At 35.8% G+C, this 26,094-nt stretch overlaps 1 protein-coding gene across 6 annotated transcripts; it reads left to right on the forward strand.

Annotated features, from left to right (window-relative positions):
* The first annotated feature begins 191 nt into the window (after window positions 1-191).
* MLH3 (MUTL protein homolog 3) lies at window positions 192-24,407 on the forward strand. 6 transcript variants are annotated; one of them, XM_077363909.1, is made up of 26 exons: window positions 192-328; window positions 1,727-1,863; window positions 2,551-2,602; window positions 2,697-2,744; window positions 3,452-3,606; window positions 3,722-3,779; window positions 7,545-7,602; window positions 7,904-7,996; window positions 8,117-8,282; window positions 8,381-8,396; window positions 8,473-8,696; window positions 11,394-11,472; window positions 11,591-11,665; window positions 12,577-13,989; window positions 14,091-14,187; window positions 14,271-14,323; window positions 14,424-14,515; window positions 14,809-15,009; window positions 18,178-18,222; window positions 18,301-18,354; window positions 18,798-18,904; window positions 19,027-19,075; window positions 21,495-21,554; window positions 23,022-23,094; window positions 23,230-23,315; window positions 24,010-24,407. In XM_077363909.1, exons 2-26 carry the CDS (start codon window positions 1,738-1,740, stop codon window positions 24,181-24,183), a joined length of 3,654 nt encoding a protein of 1,217 aa, XP_077220024.1. In that variant the 5' UTR covers window positions 192-328; window positions 1,727-1,737; the 3' UTR covers window positions 24,184-24,407. The 6 variants fall into 6 exon arrangements, 5 of the variants coding, with proteins under 5 accessions (XP_077220024.1, XP_077220027.1, XP_077220026.1 ...); XR_013237378.1 differs by lacking the exons at window positions 23,230-23,315; window positions 24,010-24,407 and adding an exon at window positions 19,308-19,433 and having other exon boundaries at window positions 23,022-23,096; XM_077363912.1 differs by lacking the exon at window positions 21,495-21,554.
* The last annotated feature ends 1,687 nt before the right edge of the window (window positions 24,408-26,094 follow it).

Raw genomic sequence — 26,094 nt, forward strand, 5'->3', positions numbered from 1 at the left:
AGTTTTCCACGTTATTATTTATATTTTCCACTTGTGTAATTATGCTTTTCCGAGAAAACAAGTGAACAACGGAAAATGTCAAATCATATCCGATCACGGGAAAATTTGGCTTACTTTCTTCTCCTTTCATTTCTCAAGAAGGCAAGTGAACAGAGCCATAGAGAATGCACGGGTTAACTGTCTCTCTGGCGCTACTCAGCAAATTAAACCGCCTTTTTTGTCAGCTTTCAAAACTCGCTGAAATGAAAAGCTTTCTTTGCTCCATAACGGGTTTAAAACCCTAGAATCCTGACCCATGCATTTTGCAATTTTGTTGTCATCTAGTCAGGTAAGCAAAACCCAGTTCTACTACTATCCGCATTCTTTTACCTTTGAATTTCTCTTTTTTCTATCCTCGAATCGTTCATCTTTTTCCTGGTTTTTTTTTCCGGAATTGCGTGTTTTTAGGGTTTATTTAGGGTTTCTAGGGTTTATTTGATTTGACTCCTCAAATCTCCTTTTCAATTCACCTTTTCTTTGATTCTTCATATGACTGCATCTTTAATTCTTCGAATTTGGGAGATTTTCTAGGGTTTCTGATATGACTCTCTCTCTCTCTCTCTGCTGCATAATGTGTATGAAACCCAGTCAGAGCTCATCTACTGTGTATATTTCATTGTAAAATTATTGTTGTTTATTGAGGAGAATTGGTTTTAATTTATGTAGGCGTGTTTGAATTGTTGGATGATTATGAAACTGGATTCAATTTCTGGGTTATGGGCGGACATGCATGTTATATGCGAAGAGCATCTGTTCATGTTGCAGCTTGCAATTGCTTGTTGTTCATTGAGCTAACTTTGCTGTGGATATATTGGGCAATGTGTATTTCAAAATCAAATAAATTTTGCAATTACTGATGATATGTTCAATATGAAAGATATTGTTGAGAATATGAGTTGTCTTCAGTTTGCCTAAGAAAACGTAGGAACATAGGGTCCCAAGAACTTCAATGTTGTAATTAACATTTTCTTTTGGCTACTCAAAGTTGTCGTGTACTCTGATGGGACACTCATGACATTTCTTACAGAAGCAAGTTAGTCTTTAGAGAATAAAGAAATACATGCTCATTGAATCAAAGAAATCAACTTCATTTTTTTATTTTTTTTAAATTATTTTTGAATCATATCATAAAACAAAGTAAACATGTCTGAAATTCAGAACTAAGATGCATAAAAGATCCAAGTATCCCTGGACAAATCATAGTAAAAGAAAATGAATAAAGGGAGCCTGCTTTAGATAGCATTTAAGAGTTATTGAAGAACCAAATCAATAAAGGTCGTTTCTTAGCTGCAAGAGTCTCACATTACTGTTATTTGCTGTCATTACATTGCCAGTTTAGTTTGGTATCCACAGATCATATCTAACATATTCTTAGGGATGGAGCTACAGTTACATGGCTGAACTTGTAGGTATAATATTTTTGTATAATGTTTAAGGCTCAATTATCTTAAGATATCTTTCATTAGTTGTTTTGCCAACCATAGTACACATATTTGAGGTTCTGTGCACATATACTTGGTTTCAATGTGGGGAAAGCATTTATCATTTAGGTTGAAATTGCTTCTCACTCTTGCTTATAATTGTATCTATTCAAAATTTGGTTATGCTTTCAGCTTTGGGGCGAATGAGGAGCATTAAGCACTTGCTAATAGCTGTTCATAGTTTTCAAATTTATGTATGCTTTCAGCTTTGGTGTGAATGAGGAGCATTAAGCGCTTGCCAAGAGCTGTTCATAGTTCCTTGCGTTCGTGCATTTTTCTGTTTGACTTGACAAGAGTTGTTGAGGAATTGGTATTTAATAGTGTGGACGCAGGTGCTTCGAAGGTAATAAGATTGATCTCTCCCTGTTCAAAGGTCTTTTGATCTGTCTGCATGCTTAAATTTAATCAAGCTAGTCATTTTTGTTGTTGCCTTTAGTTCATTCTTTTGCTCATAGGACCTCAAACATATAAATGACTAGTACTTTCCTATGACCCACAGCTATGACCCACAAACTAGCAACTACATTAGGAGATAGTTTACAAACTCAACACCTATCAAGATACCATGCTCAATCCAAGCATCATCTTCTTCCATATAACTATTCTTTTTATCTTGTGTGGGATTGCTCATTATGCACACATGGTTTTCATTCCCATAATGCACGGTTTTTGGCCCTATAATACCTTTTGCATTAAAAAAATTTAAGTCCAATAATGATTTCTATGAAAAAGCACTGGAGGGTCTAATACTATAAATGTGGCTGGTTACAATGTTTTTGTAAAGAAAAAAGATCATTTTTCATGCGGGTGCTTTTTTTTTTGAGGTTTTTTTGTGTTTTATCAATTCAGGTAATGCAACGGCAAATCATGCTGGCAAACTCTAGTTCGGTTTTCTTTTTCTTTTTTCCTTTTTTTTGACTGGTTTAGTTCGGTTTTCTTCTAGCAGTTTACATATATACTCCATCCATTTATGTTCGGTTCTTTATTTTATTTTTCAAATTCTGTAACTGATTATGATTTGTTGTGTCAGGTACATGTCTCTGTAGGTGTTGGGGCATGCTATGTTAAAGTAGAGGATGATGGTGAGTAATAATTTCACTTATTTGGTTTGTATATTATGGCACTCTTAAATTTAGTTCCCACTTACTATGTTCCATTTTGTATGCATGCTTGCAGGATGTGGTGTTTCACGTGATGGATTGGTTCTCTTGGGGGAAAAATATGGTATTTATTTAACTATGTGTTTCACTTTGTCCAGTCAGTCAGTCACACTCTTAGCAATCTATATTACTGTGTTTTACAGCTATTGCATAATATTACAAGAATGCAATTTATATTTATATACATTCCTTAACATTTTTTTTCTCTTTTTCTTCTTTAAGTTGAAGCTGAAGTAAACTCAAATTTTCAATCTCCAAATTTTTGGTGCTCTATTTTCGTAGTACTCTTTCTTTTTTCTGTTTTTTCTGGACCAAAACCTGATTAATCATGATTTTTTTGCTCTGAAATTTACTGTTTTTGCTATTTGCTTCGATTTTGATGGATGCTTCAAAGTTTCAATGCTTCTCTAATTTGTCAAAGAAGTATGGTTTGCTACCTGCTTTCTTCCAATATTGAAGTTATTAGATGTTTGTTGCCGCTCTATTTGGATACACTGCTCTATTTGAATCAACAACATGTATAGCCAATCATACATGAGGCCTTACCCTGTGGTGCTTGATCAACTGTACTCATATTGCTTTCCATGATTTTATTGTTGGCTGCTTCTCCATGGAGGAAGGTTTTGGTGAGTTGTGTGTATATGTGTATGTGTGTGTGGTGTGCAAAATCCCAGATTATATTTAGATAATGGTCATCCTCTGTTTGAGAAGGTAATTTAATGAACTTGGTCAATGTTCATAACTCCCAGATTATATTTGATATGTGAACAGCCACATCGAAACTTCACTGCTTATCTGAAATGGATGCTGGTATTGAAAGCTTTGGTTTTAGGGGAGAGGCATTGGGTTCCCTTTCTGACGTCTCCTTGTTAGAAGTTGTAACAAAAGCTCGTGGGAGGCCAAATGGTTATCGCAAAGTCATAAAGGCATGCATTGTTCTCTAGTTACTGAATTTACTTTTGTCTAAAAACAATTCTATATAATCTTGATAGGTATTCTGATAAAATGTTTAACTTTGGGTGGCTTCTGTTCCTTTATCAGGGTAGCAAATGTTTGTTTCTTGGAATTGATGATCATAGGCAAGATGCTGGCACCACAGGTAACACGCTGTGCGCATAAAATTCATTGCCGAATCTGTTTTATTTGATTTGCTATTTAATTAGCAATCATTTGTAGTATTCAATGTTTGAGAGAGTAGAAGAATTTCAGCTCTAGGGTTTTGCAAACAAATGAAATTGTGAGAATGTAGCAGTTCTCAACAATGAAGAACAGGTACACTAGAATGGCAATGACCTTGTAGGCATGAGATACTAACCACTTTAAGGTAAAAAGATTGTACAAACAGATGGTATGCATGTAAATCATATATCACTTAAATTATAACTGTCAATTGTTTTACTTCCTGGTAAAGGACATTTAAATTGTAACTGTGAACTCCAATTGGAAGAACTCTAATCAATGTTAATATAGTTTTTCGAGGAAAAAAAGGGTGGGGTGGGGGTGGGGAGAAGAAGAGAACACAAAAGTCCGACGACTACTTAATAAAAGCAACTTCTACTTGAAGTGAAAGGCATGAAAAGGAACCATTGACAGTAAAGCAAAATAAACTATGTAGGCATGCAAATACTATGGAAGGCGGGAAAAGAAACTACCCTAGCACGAATAAGACGAAAAGAATTCAAACTAAGGTACGGGTGTTAAAAAATCTTCTGCTAGCTCCACGAATGATGCTATAGGTTACGGATCTAGTATAATATGCCGCTACCGCTATCTAGTAAGGGCTTTAAAGCTTGCTTAGAAAACGGGCTCCAAACCTGAGCAGTCTCTTCTAACAAAGATGGGATCAAGCAAGGACGCAACTACAACTGATTCACAAAATCCAAGATGATTTAAAGCTCCGTGTCTTCCTTCATTTTAGCTTCGGGTCGGCAGAGGAGGATTTCATTGCTTCAGATCAAGCGCTACCTGCTCGTTTCTCTAGGTCAACTAAATAGAGTGGGTTTCCCATTCAAAATCTGAGTTCACTAGGTGCTTTCGGGATTTGATATCTCTTCTAATCTTACTTATCCCAGTTTGGGAAATCAAAGTATGCTTTTCCATCTCTTGCTTAGCTTGGGTCTGTGTGATGCAGCACCGTGAAGAAAAGAAGAGAGAAATAGATGAAAGGGGATAGAATTAGAAGAATAGGGGAAGAAGAGACGAAAATAACCTGAAGAAGAGACGAATTTAGGGAGAAGTAGAAGAAGAAGGGAAGAATAGACGAATTTAGGGAGAGGAGAAGAACTCAGAAGAGGAAGAAGAAAACCAGAATTAGAGGGAGAAGAATCTTTATTCAATATCAATCAAAGTTCATAATCTCTACTACATAAGGCCTATATATAGGCAATTAGGAGTCTTTAAAATAAGGAAACTGCATAATTTAATAATCCCTAAAAAGTAAATATTGAAATAAAATTCCTAGAAACTAAAATAACATGGAAATATAAATCCTAATGGGCAAATATGCCACTTATTGGCCTATTATCTTCATCACTGTGCTTAATGGCCGACTCTCCTCAGTACCAAATGCTAAAGGTGGATGGTCTTTGCGAGCAAGGCCTGAGGTTGTCAATTGCCTTCTCTTTCCTTCCAAGAGTCATCGTCTTTTGCGATAACGTCCTAAAATAAGGAAATGTCATCAGTGGTAAACACGAAAAGCAGGAGTGGCCCACCACTCCAGTAATAGGAGGATTATCTCTTAGTTAATGAAAGTAGTAAAATAACTTATACCACTCACCTCTCAAAGTGTGAGCCTGTGCAGGGAATCCTCAACTCTTCCTTCTGTATGACTTTGAAAAGTTTTGAGTTGCTAATGAATTACACTTGAGGATTCAAGTTTTTCTGCAAACGCTTAAGATGGGAGAATGCTGTGTGTTTAGATTCCTGGAGAGGGTCTCCTTATAGAGGCTGAAGGTTCTTGGAGAAGGATGGACTTTTTTTCATTGTGGGACTAAAATTTTTGGAAGTTTGAATTTATGCTATAACTTGGCTGAAGGTTGAAAACGATGGTATGGATCTATCTGAGTCTGTTTACCTAGAACTGCGGTGTGAGATTTAAAATGTTAGTTTTTAGCCAATAAACTCTAGTTTTGGTTCATTCTTATCTCTTTGCCGCAAGAGATGGATGTCCAGTGAAAAATGAGTTTGAAATGGGATAAGATAAACTTTAATTTGGGAAACAAAATCTAGATCCTAATTAATTGACAGCCGATCAGAGGCCATTTTAAACGAATTGCCAGCCCATTGGACTAACGGCTGGGTAATGATGCAAAATGGTTTGGTGGGGCCTACACTTGAGCACTCTGGATTTGTTGAAGGCTGACTGGGTGTCCTATGTGACAAATAGACTGGGGGTGTTTTGGAAATGGCTTTGAGTGGCTGTTTTAGAAACTTTAGTTGTTTGAAAATGTGGGTAAATTTGGAAATTCATCATCTCTTTAGATTTTTTAGCCTTTTCGGGATTCCAGCTCTAGGTATTTCAACACACATTTAACATTGGACCCTTCTCTGAGGCGACAAGTAACTAACCTCTTAATTAAAAATGAATAAAGCCTACAAACTCATTAGAAAACCCACTTCCTATATTAACACCTACTAAACTTAGGAGACTTTGTTTAACTGTTCGTTCACAAGCCACTGGTAAAATAATTAGCACCAGCCTTTCATTAACATTAATTGCCAAAGGGAAAGCCATGGTGGGCTCCATATGATGGTCACTTCATATTGAGGATTCAACTATCCCTCTATTCATGCATAGTGCGTGCCGTTTCAGTGTTGCATGATTATACATATATAAAATCTAACTAATGACTTATAAGTTACAGCTTGAAAAAAGGTATTATTGCTTAACAATGATGTTAGACTGTCTATATGATCTTTATATACCTATATATAAAATTGCCTGAATTGTACCTGAGTTTTTAAATAATTATCTCGCCAAAATTTTCCTGAATCAAAATTTTGTAACGATGTGTGAGATCAATCTTTCTGTACAACTTCGTAGGTAGCATCGTAGCAGACTATGAGGAAAGAAGTCACTCGGTGAGGGAAGATAAAACTTATAAGATAGGTTGAAAAAATAACTTCAAGAACAGGAAGAACCGCAAAATTTGTCTGTTTGGGTTGGAGATCAATTTGCTAGGTATCTCTCCGCATAATGTTGTTGGTTCCAAATCTTATATAAATATGCTGTTGCATCTATTTGATGATTTTCAATAATCTGATTTTTAATATGATTTTGATCATTCTGGATATGATGTTTTAAATATATTATTGGTGGTAATAGTGTTTATGGGTCCACGGGAAGGGCTGGATCTCAGTCCACCTAATCAATAAGCTATCACAATTTGAAGATTTTAACTATCCTAGTCCACCTATATAGACTAAAGCAACTTCCTAGAACTTTTTATGAAAGGCTTAGTTCCTTCCTAGTAGAAAATGCCTTTGAGCGGGCAAAAGAGATTCACAGTTGACCATCAGAACCAAGATATGTGAAATTAATAAATCAACTAACTAAAAAGTTTCAAGTCTCTAAAAAAATGTAATAAAGAAGCAAAAAAATCACATAGTTAACGGGTCTCGATCGGGATATGGGTCTGAAATGTAAAAGTATGCTACCTATGGAACTGCTTAGGAACCTATGCCGACTGCTACTACAATGTGATTTTGATCATTCTGGATATGATTTTTATACTTTTATTAGAGAAAGTGTCTCCTGTTATATATTTTTAGAAATGTCTTATTGTTTTTTCCCCTTATTTTCCTCCATGATTAGCATGCGAAAGTATTTGGTGCATTTTGTAAGAAAAGCCCTGCTTTGTTGCAGTCATTGTTCGTGATTTATTTTACAACCAACCAGTTAGAAGGAAGTGTATGCAGTCCAGGTTCTCCATTTATCTAAGATTCGCTACCTAATTATTATTTTTCTTACACCCTGTTCATTTAAGATTATAATAACCGATTGTGAGTCCAAAACTAATTATTGGACTCAAAATTTAACATAATTTTGATTCCAAAAATTGGTTTTGGACTCGCAATCAGTTGTCATAATCTTAAACGAACAAGGCCTTATTGTGTAGAAGCTTGTGATTGCTCTCACCTATTTACATCATTTGCTTATATTCTAAATTGTGCCTCATGTTAATTTGACTTGGTTGTTATTCACTCATGTATTTGTCATGGAAGCCCCAAAAAGGTGTTGCATTCTGTTAAGAAATGTGTACTTCGTACTGCACTTGTTTACCCACAGATTTCATTCAAAATCGTTGATATTGAGAGGTAATTTCTTGTTTCGATAGCAAGTTGGAGGCACCATTCATATGCCTATTTACCATTCAAAAATATAATAATAATCATTCACATGCCTATTTATTTACATGTTGCTATTTCTGAAAGCAGTGAGGATGAGTTGCTCTGCACACTTCCTTCCCCATCTCCTTTGCCTCTAGTCACTAGTTGCTTTGGGAACGAGGTCTCTAGTTCTCTACACGGAGTAAATTTTTCAGTGGGAGCATTAAAGCTTTCTGGGTACTTATCTGGTCCTGCTCATACGTTTTCCACAAAGGTAGACATGGTTCATTAGGAAATGAGTTACCTGTAATTTGCATACTGGCTACTTTATCATATTCCTGTTTTCATTAAAACACGCTTTATTTTTTGCAGGATTTCCAATATGTCTGTATCCACTGCTTTGTATATCTTTATTCTTGTATTTTTTGGTCTATAGATTTCTTTTGTGACCTTCACATTTTCAGATATCAACTCACGCTTTGTTTGCAAGGGCCCAATCCATAAATTGCTTAATAATTTGACCGCTAATTTTCTATTCTCTTTGTCTCCCGGGAATAGTGAACCTGAGTTCCAGAATGGAAAAAGACAGAGGACACAATCATATCCAGCATATATGCTGAACTTATATTGCCCTCAATCTGGCTATGATATAACTTTTGAACCATTAAAGACGGTTGCAGAATTCAAGGTGGTACTCTCTTCTTTTCTTTTGCCTTAGTTTATAATTTTAATTTTTGTGTTGATTTTGTGAATGTACTTTTTAAAAGAACCCTTAACCCATCTTAGAGGGCCAGTTTTTCGGTGGATCTCAAAAAAGCTTTGACCACATACATAGGATCAAAGATAGCGCCAGAGCTGCTTTTATTCAGATACCAAATTATCCACTTAGGACCTTCATAGGTTATGAAGCATGGTCGTAATTCGAATAGTTAGAAACCATACAAAACAACACTTGGAAATTGGAATCTGTTGGAAGGATATTATATTGATACCATTTTTCGTTCTTATTTTTTTCTTTTTGATCAGATATTAAATTATTTTTTATGGTTTTTGGATTTACTAATGAGAGAGGCACAAATGGAAGGTTTTACACACCATACTAACAAGAAATTTTCCGAATGGGCTGCATCACAAAATTCATGACACTTCCGTTCGTCCAACTTTCGATGGCCACAGAATTTTCTTATGTATGAATGTGATAAGCCATAAAAGGAGATACTAGTAATGGAAAATGTGAGAGAAAATTGCAAGCAATAAATTTAAAATATCATCTATAAGAGATGTCAAAATCATAACTGCAAATTTATGACTACAAATTAAAATGTATTATAGTTAATTCGACGAGATTGACATGTTCCAAACATTGTACTTATTTTTACTAACAGAAATATCTAGTAAGTATTCAAGTATCTGAGTAGGAGTATCGGTATTATATCATAGTATGTTGGACGCAACATGTTGGGGCGTACACAACTTTTCGAATATCTTAGGCTAACAATAAAGGAGTACATGTATTGCTTGTCCAATTGACTTATAATAAAGCAACAATCAACAAAAGATGCAACAATAAAAGAAAATAAAAATGGGTTCGAATTTTTCTGAGAACATAAAAATCTTTTTTTTTTGTTTTGTTTTTGAATGGTAAAAAGATTTCATTGAGAAGAACAGAGACCGAGAAGGTCCCTGAGGATACACGAGAAAGCAAACAAAACAAGAATATGATCGGGAGTACAACAATTATAAAAACTAGGGAGTGAAGAAGTCAAAGAACTCGAGCTCCTCTTTGGAAAACCCCTCTCTAGCTAACCTACTGATCGCCTCACATGGCTAAAGGATATGGATGCCACACCAATTATGTCCTGAATCTCGTCAAATAAGGATGCAAACCTCCAAGGTGCCACTTTTGAGCCACTCAGCCATCTAATGACATTGAGAGAGTCCCCTTCCTCCACAACCTTGTCCAGATCCACATTCTGAAGTTGCTTGATGAACGACCTTTACTTCTGTCTCATTTGCATCTCCTACCCCAATTGGTCCTCTGAATGCCCAAATCACCTCCCCCTCTTCATTCCTTAGAAGACCTCCAATGTCAGAAGGCCCCGGATTCCCCATACTTGATCCATTAAAGTTCAACTTGAGGGACCCTTGAGAAGGAAGTAACCATGCTTGAATTACTTTAGGTTGATTAGTATTTCCATCGCATATTACTTTCCATCCATTGCATAAATCATATACTGATACAAATCTGAAATCAGGCAATGTTTTTACCCACGATATAGTTGAGGCAATCACTTTACTAAAGATAAAAGGCATTTCTTTCTTTCCATAGCACCCACATCGTAGCTAGGAACATATAAATCTTTAAAATTCTGAAAACATATAAATCCTTTAATCAACACCAAGAGATTATATATAACAATAGTACATTCAAAATAATATACTAAATAATTAGATGCCTTTAAAGGTCAAATGACCATTTATATGTAGTTTTCCACAATGGTGAAAGTCATACTAACTATACCAATAGTTTTGTTTCTCTCGGTGAGATGACTGTCAGATGACTCGGCATATACAGGGAGATACCAAAGGTATCAATGCCATATTGCTAAGTTCTGGTGTCGTATGATGCATCTTTTTGTGTTCCTATTTTTTGTAATTATTATTTGTTGGTAATATTACGGTCTTGAGAAGCAAAGTTACACCAATTTTTCCTTCCTAAAAATTATTTCAGGTCCTACCTTGAAATTTCTTTCTTCCTCACCCCTAAGAATTCTCTAGGCTTCCATGTTTTTTCAAGAGAAAATTGTTTCATTGGTTTGGGATTCTCGCTTGACATCTCTGCACATATATTTCTTCTTGATGGCCATGATGTATGGTGATGAGATTCAGATTTTCAAGAACATGATCCTACATTGAAAGATAACCCTAGTTCAAATTTTTTTTGTTTTTTGAATCACAACAAAATGAATGCAATTGAATTTTTACCTTAAAAATCAGAACTCAAGAATGATCTTTATGGGTTCTCTCTCTTGACCAAAGTCTTTTCAAATATCATTTGGGAGGTCTGAAGGAAATTTTGGGAGAATGTAAAAGACGAGACACATTTTACAAGCAAATGGACTACCAAAGGATATGTTGAGCCTTTTTACTATCAACGTGGTAGACGTTCCTGTGAAGAAGAACTAGTGTCCCTGCCAGGAGTATTTAATAAAGAGAAATGTCTTTTATGGATTTGCTCTGTCAGGAACTTAAATCCTTTTTCTAGTATTGTTTTACTTCTCATGCAACTGTAATCTTTTTTCAATTTATCTGGTTATCACATGTATGTAGCCTATTCAGGTAAATTTGGGTTTTCTTTAGTAATAATTGGGATTTTTTTTTGCAGGATTGGTCACCAGTGCTTTCCTTTGTTGAGCAAGCTGTCAGGCACTTTTGGAGCCGAATTTCAACTCCTTTCTTGCAAGGTTAAATTTACGTGACAGTCAGTACTGAATTGAGCACTTCTCAAGTTTTACAGAAACCATTTTCTTTTAACTTTAAGTCTTTTATACTTGAAGTCTTACTTTCAAAGTTCTTCTATAGGAGAACTTCATGGGAATGAAGATGTTATACCTGGAAAAGGTGGATTGCGGAAGGAAGATGACATTCCATTACAAGGTATCTTCTGTACATTTTTTTTGTTGGTCATGTAACCAAGGTTTAAAATTTCGGCCAGGACCGACTATGAAAGTACCTTGTTTCGGTGTAGGTCCAAGATTTCAGCCGAAATTCCAAAATTTTGGTAATTTCGGCCGAAATTTCAGCCAATTTTTTTTTAAATTTTTTTCTTTCTGGATTTTTTTTTATCCCAGAAGATGCTATTTACATCACTTTTCGCCAGAATTGTAGAATCTCAACTTTCGTGAGTTCCGTCTATCTTTTTGTGCTGAAAATTACGAGCCCCACTGCGATTGGTACCAACCAGCTTTACACGAGCAAACTAAAAATAAAGTTCCATCTTGTTTATGAAAAACTTAATCAAGGCATCATTATCCTTCCACATATTTCCACTGACCATCAGACAAATAACTTGTTCAGCATGGCTGTTGCTTCCATACGACATCAGCTACTTGTTGATGAACTCTCTGACTGAGGGCTATCATTATATGTTTGTACGTGATGGTTCTACCATTTTATGTATTTGTTTTATTTCTTATTGACCCAGTCCTTTGTTGAGTGCATATAAATTAGGGTATTTTAAAATCTTTTATTGATATTCTGTAATTATACAGTTTTTTTTTTTGGTCATGTTGACACAATGAGCACAATGAGAATTATGTAAATTCTCTAAAAATTCTCTCCCTTTCTCATTGTGATACTTCTATACAAAAATGCAGATACTAAACAAACTCAATTAATAACTAGAGATTTTGCTATTTGTCTCTTCTCAGATATTTTAGACAAGAAATAATTGGTGGTCTTCAATTAAATGTTTTCTTGGAGATTCTATTGTATAACCTGCACTACCATAGCAGTGTGGTTATCTTGGATTAATGGAGCTAACATTTTTTGAAATTGTTCGGTGCCAGACATATCTGCTGGAGATCTACCTGGGGGGTCTGAAGTTGCAATGAAGAAAGGAAAGATCCAATGTTATAAAAAATCTTTGTCTCTTGGCCCATCTACTAGTTCGCTGGAGATGCCATTAGCAGATATTGGCTTGATATCCCATCAGAAGAAACTTAAAGGGTCATCTAGTGAACCCCACCCTAATACTGCTGGGCATAAAGGATGCAAAAGTAAGACTGGGCATGCCCGTCAAAATGACTTCTCCCCCTGTATCATGACACCTGATACGTGGGATATTTCTGATGTCGAACATTGTCGGATAGTTCGTCCAAAGAGCGACATTCACCTGAGGTCACCTGACATTGATCTTTTTCCAGTGGAAGATCATTTATTGTCAAAGAAACTAACAGTGAGGTGGGCTGCTGAGGATGATATGGAGGATGTTATTTTAGGTCCAGGATTGGGGGATTGGTCATTTGACATTGATTCAAACTTGAGTGAAGGGTCAATAGGGAGCATAGCGACATACGATCACTTTGGCTTAAAAAATGATAAACCCAGTTTTAGTGAATGTCCTTTAATGGGAAACAATCTGTCCTTCATTGATTTCGTAGATCCTGATTATGGTAAAGGGAGTTCTCAGCCCATCATAAGAAAATGCCAGACATCTACAGAGTTAGATGTGTTTTCAAGTGATTTCATAGATCCCCATCCTTGTAAAGAAACACACTTCACTAAAGAATGTGGTCTTCAGAATGAGTCACTTGTAAAAGTTGGAGAAAGGGGCTCCGATTGTCATTCTGCAAGTTCTGAGTGGTGTTTTGAATCCCCGTTTTCTCTGCCTGGTCCAGCGATTTTGAAAGAAGAATTTGGAAACAATTATGCAACTGAAAAGAATTTTAGGTCTTGCAGAAGTGACAGTTCTCGGTATCCTACTGATGGAGAATTAAATGATGAATTTTTGAGATGTTATACTGATGAAAATAAGTTCAGTAAAAATGGTTATCCCACCTCAATTTGTACAAACACTGAAATAGAATACAAAAATTGTTTCAGTCCTGAGAGAGATGTGCACACGACTTTTCATTCAGATGAGATCATCTTTGGAAAAGGTGATTATTTTAATAAGTTAGATCATGGAACAGATTGGATGTTTTTGAGTTGTTCTAACAAAGGCAATACTGATAATTATGCAATACCTGCATGCCACATTCCTTCACCGAATTTTAATAAGACAAACAAAAACCGGAGTGATGAACTGGAATTTCAAATTTGTGGACGGTACGAAAATCCCAAGATAAGGTCAAAACGAAGTTGTTCAGCTCCACCATTTTACAAACGCAAGAGCAAGTTCTCCGGCTCAGATCACTCTTTAACCAGCACAGCAGAAAAACCTAATGATCAGTTCTGCCATAATGTTAGAACTTTACCAGGTTTGCCTTTTGTATTAACACAACCCACAACCCCTCATTTGTGTCAATAAAATAACTGTTGCTAGGTGCTTTATGACACTGCTTATGTTGGTCTTGTGCAGCAACTAATTACAGGTTTAAGGATTCATCACAATCTTGTGGTGTATCTCAGCTATATCGTGAGCCAATTCTAGCCAAGGATTCTCTCCCATGTTTGAGGTGTTACATTTGTTTATGGCTTTGATGCAGTATAAACGTGCGAAGTGCATTTTTTAATTCACTCATCCTGATCTTTTATTCAGGATGGAGAAAGAGGCATTCAAAAAACACAACATGAATGAGATGCAAAAGAGTGGTGGGTTCAGATTTATAATACCAATGTAGTTGAAGATAATATATGGGTACTATTTATCAAGCATCCATTTTGAAAATGTTGTACTACCTTGCCCTTGCAGACCGTGTCTCCTGTGACTTGGAAGATCCAGGAAATAATCTGACCAAGTGGCGGAATGGTGACCCACAGGCTACAGTTGGGTACATAAATAATGTATGTTCCATCCAATGTTTAAATTTTCAGTTTCGGGCCTGGCCGAAATACTGTAAAAAAAGAGCAAATTTCATTAATGTGCCGAAATTTCGGACTGTAGCCGAAATTTTGGATTTTGGTGGTTTCAGTTTTGGTCCCAACTGAAATCTTAAATTTCGGTATTTCGGCCGAAATTTAAAACCATGGTTCCATCAACTACAAATGAACCCATTCCTTGATACATTTTTGTAGGAGAGGATTAATAATTTTTTTGGCCGTCATATTCTGATCAGTGACTTGTCCCATATTTTTAGGATGAATATAAATCAAATATCTTGCCTGATCACGAGGATGATATACTTGACATTTCTTCTGGGTTGTTGCATCTTGCTGGAGGTTCGTTAGTTCCGGAATCTATCAATAAGGATTGCCTTGAGAGTGCAAAAGTTCTCCCACAACTGGATAAAAAATTTATTCCTATCTTAGCAGGCACAAACCTTGCTATTGTTGATCAGGTATATAATGAATCGCAGTCATATGATTTCATGGACTAATAAGTCAATCAAATGGATCGTAATAACAATTGAAATGATAAAAGAGAGAGAGAGAGAGAGAGAGAGAGAGAGAGAGAGAGAGAGAGAGAGAGAGAGAGAGAGAGAGAGAGAGAGAGAGAGAGAGAGGGAGGGAGGGAGGGAGGGAGGGAGATGTAAAAGGAAATCATTTTCTTTGTTGATTGGGTATGCTTATTATTTTGTTTTATTTTGCTCAAAGATGTTAGCTTTCCTCATGCATTATTTTGCTCAAAGATGATAAACTTAAAGAACTGCTGCTTTCTAACTGCAGTCACGCTGATTTGTAGGTTCCCATGTTGCCTCTGAAAAATGATTTTAGTGATTTTATATATTAATTCATGTGATGTATCTACGGGGAAAAAATAATGCATGTGATCTGGGATGGCAATCAATTATCTTAATGATTTGGAATCTTAATGACTTGGTGGCTAAGCACTCTGCATGCATGCTTTACATATGTCCTACTTGGTTATAGATTTATAATTTTGTACTGCTGTTTCAATGGAAAACTGCATACTTTTGGTATAATGCTTGTTGAAGTATAAATGATTAAATAACACCAACTCTAACAGCTTAAGCTTTTGGAGTAATTGATTGTTTCACATGGTATTAGAGCGAAAGGTTCTGGGTTCAAAACTCACAACTCCTTGATATCAAAAGTCCACGTGTAAGGCCAACCCAAAAAAACAAAAGAGGGGGGCCACACATGAGAGGGAGTGTTGAAGTATTAATGATTAAATAACACCAACTCTAACAGCTTAAGATTTTGGAGTAATTGGTTCTTTCCTATGATTTGTGGACAATGACACGAGTGTCGCATGTCGACACGGACACAGAGTGTTGGACACGGCAAACTCCTAAAATTTAGAAACGGGGACACGGCTAAAATAGAAAGTACATATAATCATCGTTTGTGGACACAAATTTCTGTGCTGAGTTTCAACACAGATACGACGTATCTGACAGGACAAACCCTAAAACTCTAGATATAGCGACACGCTCATACACATACATATATATAAAGTTACTAAAGTTGCTAACATTTCTAGTAGTACATTTAAAAGTGTCTAAAGGAGTGTCGACACGTGTGGACGAGAGTGTCGTGTCGGACACGACACGACACTTGTGTCATCAATAAATTCAAAGTGTCGGCTGAATCATAGATTCTTTCACAATGCTCTTGGATTTTTGACACATGCTTTCTTCATTTTTAGTTTGTAGTTTCTAGATGGTATATTCTGTGAAAGTAGCTTATATGAGAATCCCAAGACAAATCTCTTTTGTTCTTCATTATTCATTTCTATGTTAGATTTTCTTATAACATAGCATTATGAAGGGAACATGACATATAAATCCATCTACTCTAGCAACATGCCATAAAACGGTATTGACTTTGCAAATTGACAAATCAAAATAGTGTTTTTTTTCCCACAAGGAGTGAATCATAGCTCATTATTAGAGTAGTTTGTTAGAGTAAAAAAAAGGGTATCCCGTCCTATTTTGGGCATGTATATTGCTTTATAAATCCCCTTACCAAAATATTTTACATCTTAAAAGCTAATAATTTAATTAGGCCACCATTCAAAAAATAATAATTTAATTAGGTTGGAAGTTTCTTTAATGATTAACACACCTTTCTATCATTATTTCTCCTCTTTATTCTTTTAGATAAAGCATTACTTTAGAAGGAAATGCTGATTTTATATATAATATTAGGAATAATATTAATTTAAGATTCAATATTTTTTACATTGTGATGAACCGTGATAGGAAGGATTCTTAACCTAGAATGACTGTTGTGTCATGGTGAGGTGGTGGTAACTGGGGGGAAAATTCGGATTGATCAATGGAGGGTATATAATTTGGCTTCAACTTTCATCAATCAACATCATCTATATGGTGTCCTAGAGTAGCTGGGCCATGGGCAATGCAAGGTGGGTCCCATCTGATTGTTGGCCTAGAAAAGGATGGTAAAAAACACTATGTTCAAGCTCACATTCAACAAAGCAAAGTCCATTGGTTGGACAGCAGAAGGGCACGAGGCTGTGCTGTGGTCCATCCACTTCAGGGAACCATATGGACGAATAGTGGTGCAAATTGGGTTGAGATTTTACCATAAAATCGGGTTGGGTCTTGTTGATTCGAATTCATTTTTAAGTAAATTCTCAACCTGTCCTGACCCAAGTTGCACCCCATGGACGAAGTTGATTAATCAAAGTCAGTGCTACATGCCCATATCTTTGATTGATCTGTATCGTCCATTTGGCGGGACCCACCTAGGGCTACCCGTGGCACAAAAGCAATGTTGGGTGAACAGTTCATAGGACTATCATTTGGGTTCACCACATTGCCTCTTTAATCAAAAGTTATTTTTCTTTATATTAAATATAATAATTGCTGTCCATTTCAAAAATAAAAAATAAAAAAAAAATAAAAAAAAAAATATATATATATATATATATATATATATATATATATATATATATATATATATATATATATATATATATATATATAATGATTGGTGTTACATCTAACTTTAATGCTTTATGCAAAAAACTAAAGAGGTGAAATGGTAATAAAAGTGTGTTTAGTCATTTAATGACACTCCGAATGCTAATTAAAGCTTTAATTTTTTAAAACATATGATATTTGGTAGGGGGTTTTAAAATGATTATTTTTGTGTTCAAGATGTGAGTCCTCCCAAAATAAGACCGGTCAAACTATTTTGATAACTTATTCTGTCAATTTTCAAGTTACATATCCTTATATGGCATTTTGTTATGATACATAGCTTTATGTGTCATTTTTCCAATTATGAGTGATTACTCTAGAATCTGGCTTTTGATTCTTCCGTTCCTTCTCCAGTTTTAGTATGAGTGGATCATTCCTAATCATTTTAATCTTTTGAGATACTTGATTATTGATACTTGAAATTTCTCCTGGTAAAATTACTGTAAGTTCATCAAATAAGAATTTTTTTAGTTCCATATAAGCTTGCTTACGATGGATGGGCAGTATCAGGAGCTTGATTTTTGTCCCCTTGATATAGCCGTTTGTATGATTTTGCAAGCATAATAACGCTGACTAACACAAGGTCCTGTTTTATAGCATGCTGCAGATGAACGGATACGTTTGGAAGAACTGCGTCGAAAGGTAATATGTACCTTTTCCAATTTGAAATCCATATGATTACTTATTTCTAGTGGCTCATTGGGCTGTCAAAAATCTTAGGTATTATCTGGCGAAGTGAACAGAATTGCTCATTTGGATTCGGAGCACGAGTTGGTATGTCCATGTTACTCCAAAAGCTTAAGCTGTCGGAGAAGGCGTTATTTAATCTTTTATACTTTAACACTCCCCCTCACGTGTGGCCCCCCTTTTTTAGGGTTGGCATACACGTGGCACATGGCCCCTCTTTTGGGTTAGCCATTACACGAGGAATTTTTTTAATCTTTTATACTTTAACACTCCCCCTCACTTGTGGCCCCTCTTTTTTAGGGTTGGCCTTCACGTGGCACATGGCCCCTCTTTTGGGTTAGCCATTGCACGTGGAATTTTAACGTGGGTTAGCAATTACACATGGAATTCTGTCTCCAAGAATTCTTATTGGTCTTAATGACAGCTTTAAGCCTGCACGAAGTCTCTGGGATAGTACTGCGACATTTTTTTGAAAGGTCATGGAATAGTACTGTGACATTAATCCCTTCTTTTAAAATTTGAAACATCAGGTCCTACCTGAGATTGAGTTCCAGTTACTGCAAAACTATGCCGAGCAGATAAAGAATTGGGGATGGATCTGCAATGTCCATGCTCAGGGCTCAGAGTCCTTTACTAAGTAATTTTAACCATGCTTCCTCTGGATATTCTTTTGTTCATGGATTGCTTGACAGATATAACAAAATTTTGATGTAGCAGCTGGCAATTTTCAAACTAAGTTTTTTATTTGCTCATATGCAGGAACCTGAAACTTCTACATAGGCGGCCATTTACTGTTGCTCTTGTTGCTGTAAAAACACACCACTTCTCTTTATATATTGTTAATTTTCATTACATTTAGTCTTTTGTTCTATATGGTCACTATCAACTCCAATACCTTTATGCCATCACATGGTTGTGGACGGGAAAATGTCTGTTTAACTAGAGGATACAGTTCTAGCACATGCTATATTCTCCCATTTCATGTATTAGTTTGTATGGTTTAGAATTTTTATGGCATTGTATATCCATCTGCTCTGTAGAACCAGGCTAATCTCTTTGGTTATCGTCAACTCCATCATGGGTGGGAGGTTGAAATATGGACATTACATTCCCAGTTGATCATTTAAAAAAAATCCAATGATTTGAGAAACTGTCTTAACCCTATCGTAAGTTACCATTCTCTCATCTTCATATTACCTCTATGCTAACGCTTTATGTATCTTGCTTCCATCCCCATCTCTTTGCAATGCATGCCTGTTCATGGATAAAAGATTAGAAGATCAAGATAGAACATAAAGAACAAAAGATAATGTTTTTTTTTTTTGAATGGCTTTCATTAGAACAAAAGATAATGTCAAAGAAGAAAATGCCTTAAGGGTGTCCTTCCATGAAATAAAAGTAAATGAACCATCACCTATTTTGACATTATCCTTATAAATACATGACAGGAAAGATACAGAGAAGTGTGATGAGCAGAAAATAACAAGTTGTAGGGAAAGGCCAAAATTCCCATGGTACACTTTGGAAGATGCCGATCAGACGGGATAACCTTAAATGCTGGAGAAAATAGCAAATATATATATATATATATATATATATATATATATATATATATATATATATATATATATATATATAGAGAGAGAGAGAGAGAGAGAGAGAGAGAGAGAGAGAGAGAGAGGAAACTGTTGGTGAGCTTAAGCGCACCAAACTTATGGTGCGCTTAAGCTCCCCAATCACATGGGTCCCACATGTTCTGTGGTTATCCAAACCATTCATTTGCAAGACCTTATCATAGATAGGGGGTGTACCAAAAATCAGCTCCATAGGATCATCCTAACCCCTCCATTTGTGGAGGACAAAAATGGGGCAGATTTGTGTCTGTCCATTTTTGTTGTCCACAAATGGAGGGGTTAGGATGATCCTATGGAGCTGATTTTTGGTACACCCCCCATCTATGTAAGGGACTTTCAAATGAATGCTTTGGATCATCCTAACAAAGTGGGCCCCCATGTGATTGGGCGCTTAAGCTCACCATAAGTTTGGTGAGCTTAAGCGCACCAACAGTTTCCTCATATATATATATATATATATATATATATATTTTTTTTTTTTTTTTTTTTGAATGATTGTAGAAACATTCCTTGATTTCTACAAATCTCTAGCTGTTTTTGCTGTAAAATTACAGAATCGCTTAGGATTTTGAAAATTATGTGCTATAAAGAGTTGGAATTTGATGGCAAGCTTACGAAGCTAGGGAATAACAAGACAATCCAAGCCAATGTCATTTATTTTTCTTGGTAATTTACCGTCCCAGTTTAGTTTGTTACTCCCAATAAAGTTGGGATATATTGCCTTTTTATGGTCAGATGATCCCGCCTACCTAATTATATACTTTTTTGTGGGGATTGTTTCTGCAATATCCAATTTTAGCTTCTCTTGCAACAAATAGCAGCTTCTAAGCAATATGTTCCCTTTCATTTTCCATCCACTAGTTTTAGTATTGTGAGCTTGGACAGTTCATTTCTGTGGAAAATGGTAACAAAGGATAACTTGAAGAATTTACTCCGGTGATTTAGATTGAAACTTTTTCAGATAAAAGTACATGTACAGTACCATGCATGAAGGGATATTTGCATGATGTGTCCACACCTAAGAATACTCAATAAATGTGCATGTTACAGCTTACAAAAGTAAAGGCATGACATGCCATCCTTTTTCATATTCACACTTTACACTAAAATGTACACATTATAGCTTATAATTGAAGGCTAAAATACCCTTACAAGACAGTTCAGATTCTGTCTAACACAAAAACTTATAAAAAAAGTTCTTGAGCTTCACACCATTTCCAAAAAACAAAAGAGTTCTTGAGCTTCATTCTTTATTTGGAATATTCACTACATACATCAACTGTTTATAAAGTTAGATTTATTGCTCTAGCACAGACTGTTCCTGTTTGGTTGAAGTTGAACCCCATTCCCTCAGAGTGTATAATGCATAATTCCACCATATACTTGATGTCAGTATCAGTATAAGAATCAAAATTTGTGAAAAGATTCTTGATCTCCATTTTAGGTCTTCTTGTTTGAGTCCAATTTGTATACAGATTCACTCAGAAATAGAACATTTATGTGGGAAATTTTGGGAATGCAATGGACACTTGCTTTTTCATGTTGTTGTTCTAAGCATGATCTTGTCTTTTGCATTTTTAACTGGTCACACAGGTACCTTGTATTTTAGGGATCAATTTGTCTGACAAAGATCTTGTAGAATTTCTTGAGCAGGCAAGACAAATCACTCTCCTTGTCTCCACATTTTCTTTCTTTTCTTTCGATTGAAATGTATTGTGCTGTGATTATCTATTTTTGTTGGGCATTTTTATTGATATAATGATATCTATATGTTTTCAAATTGTGTTATTTAATATCAAGGGAAAGTCAAAATAAGTGAATCTCTCGACACGTACAGTCCTTGAGGTCAAGAGAAAACTGCACTGCCAACAACTTCATGAAAATGGCAATGTTCCTGGCTGAGGAGTGGATGGAGGTGTTTGATTTGTGAACTTCCATAATTATATGACCAGAATGACCTTATGACATAATTGTGACCTGGCACATTCACAAAACTCAAAACAAGACAAAATGGGTGAAGTACCCTAATGGTATATGGATATGCTTTTATACTTACAATCTCTCTAATGCCACTAAAGATCAAGAAGAAACCATTCCCTGCTAGAAAATCTTTCCACACAACGCACCCGGTTTCTTCCCTACAAGAAAATCTTCCCACACAACACACCCCCGTCTCTCTCTCTCTCTCTCTCTCTCTCTCTCTCTCTCTCTCTCTCTCTCTCTCTCTCTCTCGTAAATATACCTACATCTCATTTAAACAATATTCAAGAGCCAAAGATTATATTGTACCCAATGTTTAAAAACTCAGATTCGGACAAAAACTTGACCACCAAGGTGAAAATGACTTGACTTGGCCAAGTCATTGATTGAAGTGGTTAACTATTCATTAACTTGGGTGAATCAAATGAGGTTTTGATTGACTTCGTAGGGAAAAACATGGAATCAGACGAGAACTCGGCCAGGGTAAAAAGGAGTCAACTCGCCTGACTTGGGGTGTCTTTAAACAGAGATTATACTATTTGAACTGTGTAGTATGAGTCAATGCAAATCTGGACATGGTTAACCACACTATAAATCGGAATTGGATTGGATAAAATTCTGTATCATATGAAAGACCAAATAAATGTGAAATCTCGCAAAGCTTACATAGAATTTGACTGCAAGAGATTCTCAGATGTAGAACTTATACATAAGGTAATGCATGTCATGTTCTTTAGACAACTGAGCTACATGCAATCAAGATCTGCTTTCATCTGATGGTTTAAATCGTATATTGAAGATGTTTGGAAAATTATCAAGTTGAAGATGATTTTTCATTTTACATTGCATGTGTGGTAATGAATTGTTGAACTATCAATGAAATCTTGACTTTGTGTTTTAATGACATACTACCTGAAAATCTGTCCTTTCTAATTTTGGCACGTCTATCTGCGCACGTATATGCAAAAATTGATGCTTCCCACGTGTGCAAATATGTGAATGCATTAGTCTTTGTTCCTATGTCTTTTTCTGCTATCCAGTCATGCCGATTGTAAGCTTTTTCTAGTTCTTTTGTTTCTTTCAACTTTAGTATCATCTACTTCTACATTGTCCTGACTTCACTATTGTGACATTAATCAGCTTTCCGAGACAGATGGTTCATCATCTATGCCACCTGCTGTTCTTCGAATTCTCAATTTTAAGGCATGTCGAGGTAGGAAGACAGTGTTTAATCAAATCTCATATTTTTGGCATTTAAAGAGAAAGCTTTTTTTTTTTTTTGAAATGGTTTAAAGAGAAAGCTTTAAGATACTTTGCCTGTTTGTGTTATCTAATATTGTGAATAAAGGTGCAATCATGTTTGGAGACTCCTTGTTACCTTCAGAATGTTCACTCATTGTCGAAGAACTGAGGCAGACCTCACTTTGTTTCCAAGTAAGTCTTTGATTCTCAATAGGGATATGATATCCTCTCCCGCCATCTCCCCCCCACCTCCTTCTCTAAAACGTATAAAATCCCCTGGTTTAACGGTTTCTGTGAGAATGAGTCACTGCTTGAGGATAAATTCACCCCCTTTAACGTTCTTTGCCTTTAAAACTTAATTAATAACGTTTTTTTTTTTGGGGGGGGGGGTTTGTGGTGATTTTATCCGTCAGAGGAGGTGGGCCGCGGGGAGGTGGGGGAGATTTCATTTCCCTCCTCACTATTTTACGCAGGACGTGATTTTGAAGCGATTTAGGTTTTCTTGGATATTCCATCTAGGTGACTTAGACATGACTCATCAGACAACTGTTCCTAGTTTTAAGCTATGTCACAAATATCTCCGATATTTTCAAAATATAGCAATTTTATCTCAATATTTTGATAAAATAACAAAATCCCGAAATAATACTGAGATTTTTAAAATATAGCGATATTTTCATCTAATCAGTTACTACGATAATATCATTTTCTTAAATTATATATTTATTATTTTATTTTATCATTTTCTCCCAATATAAACCCAAAAAATATATAAAAAGTAATATATCCCGAGATTTCCCCTTGCCGAGAAATCCCCAAGAACAATATTTGTAACATAGGTTTTTCTTGAAAATCTTCCGGTAACAGAAAGTGGATCGTGTTGCAGTGTGCTCATGGGCGACCAACCACTGTTCCTCTTGTCAACTTGGAGGCATTGCACAATCAGTTGGCCAAGCTCGGGTTACAAAATGGTGGTTCGACTGAGGCATGGCACGGACTGCGCCAACATAGGCCCACACTTGAACGTGCAAAACAGCGCTTGATCTCAGCTAGTGATTAAGGTACCTGATGAACTAAAGTTGCCTTCATTGAATAATCCATTGGTTTTCATTTACTAAGCTTGTATTCCTCTGTTCATTGTCAATGCATTCTTTTAATTCTTTGTAAAATGATATTGCTTAGTCACTAGTAGTAGTTTAATGGCCGATCTCCATTTGTTTATTGTGGATTGTGATCATATTTCTGTAATGATAAGCGATCAATTGGATTTGGAATTGACTTGAACATTGCATTTACACCTGCCATAGATTCCAAGTTTCCCTTGAGATATATTTGACCCATTAAATTATTTTAAAAAAAAATCTTTAGAATGTTTTGTTGTTTGATATGATTCGACAGTAATGTAAGGGTTTTACCAGAAGGGGAAAAAAAAGAAAAACAAAAATTTAACTTTTAGGTATAATACATGAGCGATTAGATCGTTTTCTACAAAAGTGCTCAGATTAGCTCAAAATTACTGTGACAAAAAAGTTTCTAAACTTCAAAGTAATTTGTTAATTGCTCAAAACTGTGTGGATACAAAGAAATAGTGATACTTCTTTCACCATTTGACAAAGAAAAGTCCTTTGACAGTTTCAAAATCTTTTATATATTTAAATGGTAAAAATTTCTTATCAAAATTAACTGTGCTATTACTTTTAAATCACTTATTTAGAGGCATTTTTATGTTTTAATTTTCTAAGAAAAAAGAGTTTTCATGTTGCATTTGGAACTTATTTAAAGGGTTCCAAAAGTTCTTTTTGGGTGTCGTCTTTATGTATGGTGTCTTGCGGTTCTCTTGGTAGTAAATAGTGGAGAGGTAAAAGGCTTTTTGTGCTAGTTCTGAAGGTAACAATTGGTTTTTTTTCTACCGTTTGTCAAGAACAAATGTCTTTAAGATGAAATTCTGTATCTCATCCTTTGTATTGAATCAAATAAATTGTTTGCGGCTTTGTGCTTTTGCTTCTCCATTTATATTCTTCCTATATCTTATTATAGATTGATCTTCGGGCATCATCGGGGGTTCACTTTTATATTGTAGCACCCCCTTATACAGTGTTAGGTACCTAACCAGTATGCCAAAAGACCCAACACTGATGGAACACATTTGTCCAGGCCCTCAAAACCACTTAGGGTCATAAGATATGGACATTATAATCTATTTGTTGTAATGCTTGTCCCATCTCACTATCCATTCATCCAGTGGATACACCAAAGTTTAAAAATTGTGGCTTAGGAAGGTGCTTTGTGTTTCAACCACTTAGAATGTGGGTTCAATCCCACTTACAATGTGGGTTCAATCAACATTCCATGGTAAAATGAAACTCCATAGTAAATGATTGTTTCTGTCCAATGAGTGAGATTTTTTGGACTATGGCCCACCAAGAGATCAACTCTCTCTCTCTCTCTCTCTCTCTCAACGAACTATTAAAGAGGCACTTGAGTTGGAAACATGGTTTTAAATTTCAACCGAAATTCAAAAATTTGGACCGAAATTCAAAAATTCGGACCGAAATTTTGGATTCGAGACCGACGCCGAAACGTACTGAAACCGAAATGGCCGAAACTTACCAAATTTCGGATTTAGGAAATTTTGGCAATTTCGGCAAAATTTTATTCCTGTACCACATTTCAGTCCCAAAAATCAAAATTTCGTTCGTCTGTACTGAATTTCGGCCAAAATTTTGGAATTTTGGCGGAAATTTCGGTTTTCGCTAGGTCCGAAATCTATGCCGAAACCGAAATTTCAAACCATGGTTGGAAAGTAGAGGGTAGTGTTGCACATGGGCTGGTCCGGCACATGGCTAATTGGGCCAGCTAATCACTATGGTGGACCTTTTCAGCCTAATTTAGATTTAGATGGGCTTTTGCCCATATTTGTAGCCTGGTCCCAGACACACCTGCTAGGCCCAATCCAATCTACGCCGCACAA

Source organism: Tasmannia lanceolata, unplaced genomic scaffold, assembly GCF_043159265.1.
Source record: "Tasmannia lanceolata isolate RefF3 unplaced genomic scaffold, GAP_Taslan_0.1 ptg000020l, whole genome shotgun sequence".
Classification (NCBI taxonomy): Eukaryota; Viridiplantae; Streptophyta; class Magnoliopsida; order Canellales; family Winteraceae; genus Tasmannia; species Tasmannia lanceolata.

What these genes read in the sequence shown, in the direction of transcription:
- MLH3 (XM_077363909.1), top strand. Translation starts at nt 1,738, where the DNA reads ATGAGGAGCATTAAGCGCTTGCCAAGAGCTGTTCATAGTTCCTTGCGT. An exon ending in GCAAGATGCTGGCACCACAG is followed by an intron (nt 3,780 to 7,544) that starts GTAACACGCTGT and finishes GCTTTGTTGCAG; the next exon opens with TCATTGTTCGTGATTTATTT. An exon ending in GGCTCAGAGTCCTTTACTAA is followed by an intron (nt 18,905 to 19,026) that starts GTAATTTTAACC and finishes GCTCATATGCAG; the next exon opens with GAACCTGAAACTTCTACATA.